The sequence below is a fragment of the Charadrius vociferus genome, unplaced genomic scaffold (assembly GCF_000708025.1).
Source record: "Charadrius vociferus isolate BGI_N301 unplaced genomic scaffold, ASM70802v2 scaffold251, whole genome shotgun sequence".
NCBI lineage: Eukaryota > Metazoa > Chordata > Aves > Charadriiformes > Charadriidae > Charadrius > Charadrius vociferus.
Genome location: NW_009646963.1, coordinates 1,517,828 through 1,524,974, shown reverse-complemented (window position 1 = coordinate 1,524,974; position 7,147 = coordinate 1,517,828). Strand labels below are relative to the sequence as shown.

The following is a 7,147-nucleotide window of genomic DNA, read 5'->3' as shown; positions in this document are numbered from 1 at the left end:
TGCTGACCGCCTCCCGCGGGATGGGAGGCACTGGGGTGGGCTGGGAGGGATCCGTCCCTGGTGGAAATCACAGCAGCTCGCTGGCTTCAGTCGGGGCTGCCCAACCCCGTCCCTACGATACCCGAGATCTGGTTTTGGTGGTTAAGGGACTTGTGAGGTGAGCAGATGTAAGACAGCTGTTGTTTCTACTGAAGCACCTGATCTTGCAAGCCCTGTATAGAAATGCCCTGGCAGAAGTCATCTGAACAGCCTGCGTTTCACTTCTGAAGCTTTTGGTTGGGATGTGACAGGAGATTAATCCTTATCCGGTTGACGGAGGAGCGGTTCAGGGATGGATTCGTGGGTCAGGGAGTTATCATTCCTTGTTTTGCCACAGTGTGCTCCTGGGGCGAGCTGGCTGATGATGCTTTTACCCCTGCATTTCAGTGCCCTGCAGAGGGGAGGGGGGTTCCTGCGAAAATCCCTCCTGGGAGTCGAAGCGTGGCAGTGTGGCTCTGCCTTGTGAGCTCATTAAGTGAATAAATCCCGGGGATGTTCAGTTCAGATGGGGCTCCTACAGGAGAATTTATAAAGTCATTAAAAACATTTTAATGGAAAGTACTAACCATCTATAACACAGCATCTGTTGTCGTGTCTTTGGAAAAACACATCTAAATTAAGAGGATGGGAGACAGTGAGACAGACTGGTGGGTTTTCTGCTGAAGCAACCAGCTGGCCGGGGCTGTGAGGGAATATTGGTGGAAACTCCTTCCCATCTGTAGTATCTGGCCAGGCCCTGGCTCCCCAAACTGGTCTAGGAGCACTGGGCAGAGCTGGCTTTGGCAGACATCAGTTGAGGGAGGGAAGACAGGAGCAGCTCTGCGGTGTTTCTGTCTCATCCCTCAGTGGATGTGAAGACATGAGAGAGGGTTCACAGGAAAAGCATGGAGGAACATCTGCGACAAGCTTTGGCATCCCTGTGCTTACACAGCCCAGCCTGGAGAGGAAGGAACATCCTCTGCTATTAAAGTGGGGTGAAATGGATAGGACAGTGAAGGGAAATAAGCTCGAGCTGGTCCCACATGGCACCAGCAGCCTCACTTTCCCTATGGGTGACAGCAACAACTGGCTCCTGGTTCATTTTCACTGGGGTGTGTCAGCCCTGATGGATGATGGTGGTCAGTAGCTTTGATGTGAGAATGAATGTCAGCAGGGAAGGGGTTGGACAAAACAGTGATGGGCTTCTGGTATGGTGTGGTTCTCTGGTCCTCTTCTTCTGACCTTGTCCTATGGTACAATCTGTAGGGCTGCTGCAGGAGGATTTGTAAAGTCATTAAAAACATTTTAATTGAAAACACTAACCATCTATACTGCAGCATCTGCTGTCGTGTGTCTGGAAAAGCCCATCTCCGTTCCGAGACCCAGGGGCAGCCAGGCAGGCTGGTGGGCTTTCTGCTGCAGCAGCCAGCTGGCCAGCAACCACTGCGGCCGAGAGCCATGCTTCACTCTGCTGCTGCCTGAGCAGGTTTTTTTGCAGCTCAACGTCGTCCTCCTTGGAGTGGCCGCAGGGCATCCCCCATCCACCCGGCTCCCGAGTCAGAAGCGGGGAACGCAGGAGCCCCTGCCCTGGCGAGGTGTGCTGGGACTGCCGTGGCAGATCTGTTGCGGACAGCATTTCTGCTCTTTGCCTTTCAGCCTGGTCTGGAGGCCACCGAGTGCCTCCAAGGTCTCTCTCGGATTCTGCTCGAGCACGGCAAATGGCCAGACTGGTCTTTACGGCCGCATGTCCGATCCAAGGGGCAAACAGGAGCCCGAGTCTCAGGGCAGCACAGTTTGTGCTTTTGAGTTGCTGCTCTTCTCCCTCTTTGAGAGCTGGGGAGGGAGTGAGCAGCTGTGGGGGGCTCTGCAGAGGGGGGACCCGCACCCCCTTGCTGAGCCAAGCCTTGGACCCTCGGGTCCTGGTTTTTGGCAAGGTGAAGCAGCCTCTTGGAAGCCAACCAGGCTGGTGGGTCCAGCAGAGCATCTGCTTGCCCAGGCTAGAGAATTTCTCCTTATGGCCTCGGCTAGTCGGCATGCTTTGTGTCATGGGGGCAGCCGTGTCTTCGTCTATAACACTGGTTGTAGTTACTTTGATCCATTCCCTTTTGCAAAGCACAAGAGCAAAGTAGCGCGGAGGGTTTCTCATGTTGGCCTGACACCGTTCCCCTGCTGGCGCCGGGGCTGCGAGGGCCTTGGCTCGGCCTTTGAAAAAATTGTATTTGTTTAAAAAAAACCCAAAAAAAAAAAAAGGGAAAAAAAAAAAAAAAACAACACCCTCGGTTTGATGTGAAGAAGGGATTTGTTTCTGTTCTGGTTGTTAGGGCATTGGAGAGAGGGGCTCGGGCTGAGGAGTGGAGCAGGGCAGCAGGGTGAGGGCAGCTCTCGTGGCCTTACACATCTGCCTTTCCCTTGGGAGCAGGAGGCAGCTCAGGGGATGCCTCTGACAGAGCTGCTGCTGCTTCCATAATTGCTGGTGGCCGCTGCTCAGCTCCACAGAAACCTCGTCCCTGTGGACAGGCGGCCTTGAGTTCTGCCGTCCGGAGGCCGAGGTACTGCTCTCTTTTTCGAGGTCTAGGCTGTCCCAGGGACCAGGCTCCTCGTTCTCGAGGACCTTCTCTTCTCTTCTGTGCTTTGGCTCTGTCTGAGGGACCCTCTTGGCCAGGAGCAGCTCTGCCCAACCGCCTCGGAGAGGCATCCCTGCAGAGACACGTTTGGGGGAGTTACCACCAGGTCACCCAAATGCTGCTTTTCGGTGTGGGGCACCCCACTTGTAGTGAGGGGAAGGGTCCAGGCACCAGCACCCCAAGAGCTGGAGTGAGGAGGCTGAGCTGGTCAAGCCTGGTGCTTGAAGGAGAGGTGGACTTCAGCCCCTCAGCGATCCTCCTCCCTCCCTTTGGCCCTGCTGCTTCGCTCGCTGGTCTGCTCTAACTCGCAAACCCAGCAAAAAGTGAGCTGTTATTTTTGGTAGAAGGGTTAGGACTTAATTTTCCTGCTGGATCAGTGCTCAGTCAGATCCCTGGGGGTCCAGCAGGTGTCCAGCCGGCAGCAGAGGCAGGTAGAGAGGAGGGGGAAAGGAGAGCCCTGTTCTGGCCACTCTCTCCCTCAAACCCTGTGTGGGGCCAAGGGCAAGGTGGGTGACGACCCTGGTGCCGAGGGCCATGTGCCATCGGTGCCGAGAGGCTCGTGTGACTTCTGCCTTTGGTCAGTCTCCTCACTGGTCATTGGTTTTGTTGGTCCATTTTGTTCCAGGCTGCGGCGGCCGACATGGATTTTTTTTTTTTCTGCTGGCTCTGCTGCTGTCTCTGAGCAGCTTTGCAGACCTGGAAAAACAGAGGGTGGACTCTGGGTTGGAAATCTGTATCCTTCTCAGCAGCCTGCCCCTCGCGTCCCATGTACGTGCTCGTGCCTGCTGGGGCTGGAGGGAGCTCACGCGCAGGGAAAAGGTCAGACCATGGAAGGGGGCACAGGGGGGTGGAAGAGAGAGGACCCAGAACTGCTGGGCTGTTGCCTCTTTGCTCTTCTACAGAAGAGCTTTAGCCGAGCTCCTGGGTGTGCTAAGTAAGTACCTGGCTCGGTGCAGGAGCGGAGGTGGGTTTTCTGGCGGTGCCTGGCGTTCTCCCAGGCACGCTGCTTTTCCTTTCTGCTCCACCACGCTGGGCACCGAGAACGTCTCCTGGTCCGCTCTCAGGAGCGGTGTGGTCAGCCGGGCTGCAAGAGCACCTCTGCGGGTCGCAGTGCTTCAGGGTCACTGGGTGAGATGACGGGAGAGGACTGCTGGGCTTGCAGCACTCAGTCTCCTCTGTGCCGCGGGCATTTATCTCCCACAAGGAGGTGGGTTAATGCGAGCCCTTCCTTGCACACGGCAGCATCCCCTGATGAACAGGCAAATTATGAAAAGATATTTAATATGTGTGCTCCTGGAGACACATATGGGGAAGGTGGGAGTTCACGCTCATTCTCCAGCCTGTCAGCCAGAGCAGGGGCTGGCAAGTAGAAAGCTCTCCAGCCCCCAGCGTTGTTTAAGCGCCCTGAGGGGTTTAGGAGCAAAGGAGCTCACTGGAAACCCTCATCTCATCCTGGCTCAGGCACAGACCTCCAGCCCTCAGGCACCCCGTGGAGAACTGGGGGGGCTGGGATGGTGCTGGGTGCCTGGCGGAGGGGGAGAGCAGGTGGGAATGAGTTGGCAGCACCCTTGACGGTGGTGCAGATAAGAAGTTGTTTGAGGTGAAGCGCAAGGACCAGATGAACGCGCTGAAGAACCTGATCGAGCTCAATGACGTCAACCAGCAGTACAAAATCATCGACATCATGCTGAAGGGACTCTTCAAAGTGAGTCACAACATGGGCCACCTTCTGGGCTCGGTGCGCTGTGGGGCCACGGAGGGTGGGCAGGAGAAGCAGAGCGGGCCGGGGGGCTCCACAGGATCAAAGAGAGAGCTAGGTGAGCAGGTGGGATTTAAGACCTGAAGGGAGGATGCTGTGGGGCTTCAAAGCGGGGTGGCTGGGGCAGCACTCCTGGGGTAGAGGGAAGGTCTGGCAGGATGAGGCAGTAACTGAGGGCTCTGGCAGGTGCTGGAGGACTCCCGGGCTGTGCTCATCGCTGCCGACGTGCCTCCTGATGGGCCTTTCCCTCAGGACGAGAAAATAAAGGATGGTAGGTCTGCTCCAGTCCTTACCCCCCTTCCCTTTTCCAGTGCTCTGGTGCACCGCTGACGTTCCTCCTGGGACTGGCACTGGGGTAGGTGCAAAACCCTCATGTACCCAGGCCAGACCTGGGATGGTCCCTGTCTGTCGGGGACCCTATTGCTGCCTCTCTGACCAGTTTGTACTAGGGAGCCTACCCATTTGCCCCCAGCCTCCCAGCAGGGACGTAGGCACCAGTGGGATGGGACATGTGTACCAGTGTGCCAATGGGGCGGGTGGCTGTCCCCACAGCGTACTCCCACGTGGTGGAGAACACTGCCTTCTTCGGGGACGTTGTCCTGCGCTTCCCCAAGATCGTGCACCACTACTTCGACCGCAACTCCAACTGGAACAGCCTCATCCGCTGGGGCATCAGCTTCTGCAACCTGACGGGCGTGTTCGAGCAGGGACCCCACTCCCAGGTCCTGGGGCTGGTACGGCTCCCAGTCCCCCACCGCTGCATCCCCTCTCCACTGCCGGGGCTGGTTTTGTGAGGTTTTGGGGGTAAAAGGAGGGCAGGGGGACTGTTGAGGGTTGTCGTTGGGCTGAGGGATGGGGAAAGAGCGTGGAGGGGGTTAGTGGGGAGGAGGGGACCCTGGTCACAGGTGGGTGTGGGGTGGGAGGTGCTGCTCCCCGACGTGGTCTCCGCTTTGCTCCACAGATGGCTCAGGAGCTGGGAATCAGCGAGAAATCACCTGATTACCGCAATCCCTTTAAAACAGACCACTCTGAGGTAAGATGGCGACGCTACCACCTCGCCCCATGGGCTTCCCCATCCCAGTTGCAGCTCCAGGCAGCCGGCTGGGGAAGGGAATGGGTGGCTCGGTGGGGAATGGCCAAACCCCCCAGCACAGAGTAAGCTGGACTGAAACGTGTGCATCAAATTCCCCAGCTGGGCTGGGGTTGGTTTTGGGTGCCCGGTGCCACCTCCTCCCCTCCTGTGGCCACCTGCCCCATGGGAACGTCAGGACCCCATTCATGTTCCACATCCAACCTTGAGCTCCCTGGGGGGTTTGCACAGTGGCTCCAGTGGGTTTGGGGGGGGGAAGTTGTGCCTCTGGGAGGCTGTGGGGGCTCCCCCGGGCTGACCCCCCCCCACTATCACCCTGCAGTTTTTCCCCAGTGCCGACACCTTCCAGAAGGCGCTGCGGGAAGAGGAAAAGCGAAGGAAGAAGGAGGAAAAGCGGAAGGAGATCCGCAAGGGCCCGCGCATCTCCCGCTCGCAATCGGAGCTGTAGCGTGCGGGGGCTTGCACCTCGCGGCAGGGGCGACGCCACCAGGATGCGGAGCGGCTTGCTCCCTCTCGGCGGCCTGGGGCCGGTGCCCGGCGGTCCCTTTTCCATTTGTGCCGTGGGTTTTGTTTTGTTGCCTTTCCCTTTTGTTCAGTGGGGACCGGGTGGCAGTGCCGGGGAGTTGCCCCAACGGGGCTGGGGGGAGCTGAAGTGGGGCACCCCATCCCCAGAGCCAAAGCACAGACAGGAAGGCAGTGGGGCCGCCTTCTGGGCTGGTCAGGGCACAGCCACCCATGGTGGGGTAGGGCGAGGGGGACACGCTGTGGCTCAGCCCCACGGGAGCCCTCCCCTCCGCAGCACAGGGTGCCCCATGCTGAACGTGCCTCCTCTGTTGTGGGTGGGCTGGGGAGCTCATCATGCCAAACAGCCTCATGAGCAATGCTGCTTCTCTCAGTTTTGGGGTTTTTTTGTTTGTTGTTGTTGTTGGGTTTTTTTTTATGTTAAGCTGGTGATCCCGTTGGCACCCCTCACCTGGTTATACCTTGTCTCTGCCCAGCTGCTACCTCTGCCGCATCAGCCCTCCTCTCTTTCCAGTGGCTGTTTTACCAAGCAACATACATTTCATCGGACAGCCGTGGTTGAAAAGGCAACAGCATCCTGCTCTCCTGGGTGCCTGCTGCAGGGTGGGAGGGATTTTAGCTCTTGCCCCTCTTTGCAGCCGATGGGTGCCCGTAGTGCAAGCACTGCTGATGCTGGAGGTGCCGGGGAACCAGCCCTGAACCCCTCTGAGCCTGTCCTGCACCCCACACCGTCCTGCACCCCCTGGTGTGGGGCTGATCTTCTCTAATTTAGTCCCCCAAGCCCTCTCCTCAGGGGGCCATCCAGCTACAGGCTGCGACCCTCTGTGGGGCGTCTGGGCTGCGGCAGGAGCAGAGGTGAGGGGGTGGTCCCCAGACCTGGCACAGCAGCCTTTTCTCATGGTTGCTGATGAACTCATGCCGCAGGAGGCACTTGCAGAGGGACCGTCCCTGAGAAGCGGGTGCTCCGTGCCGGGCTGGGGGCACCGCGGCCTTCGGGAAAGGGAAAATGTCCTGAATTTTTAACTGCAAACCCAGGTCTGTCCGACGGGGGGTGGCAATGGGCGCGTTTTGATTTTCTGGAATAAAATTGACTTTATTTTAATTTTTTTTTTTTTTTTTTTTTTTTTTTTTTTT

The 7,147-nt window shown here is 57.8% G+C and overlaps 1 protein-coding gene across 1 annotated transcript in view; it reads left to right on the top strand.

Annotated features, from left to right (window-relative positions):
* The first annotated feature begins 1,762 nt into the window (after positions 1-1,762).
* Positions 1,763-7,147, top strand: part of CCDC134 (coiled-coil domain containing 134) — a 20,681-nt gene continuing 15,296 nt past the window's right edge. Inside the window, exons 1-8 of the mRNA XM_009895277.1 lie at positions 1,763-1,862; positions 3,268-3,375; positions 4,226-4,347; positions 4,588-4,672; positions 4,954-5,135; positions 5,363-5,434; positions 5,814-5,996; positions 6,221-6,234. Coding sequence (XP_009893579.1) covers positions 1,763-1,862; positions 3,268-3,375; positions 4,226-4,347; positions 4,588-4,672; positions 4,954-5,135; positions 5,363-5,434; positions 5,814-5,939 — 795 coding nt within the window. The 3' untranslated portion in view covers positions 5,940-5,996; positions 6,221-6,234. The remainder of the gene's footprint in view (positions 1,863-3,267; positions 3,376-4,225; positions 4,348-4,587; positions 4,673-4,953; positions 5,136-5,362; positions 5,435-5,813; positions 5,997-6,220; positions 6,235-7,147) is intronic.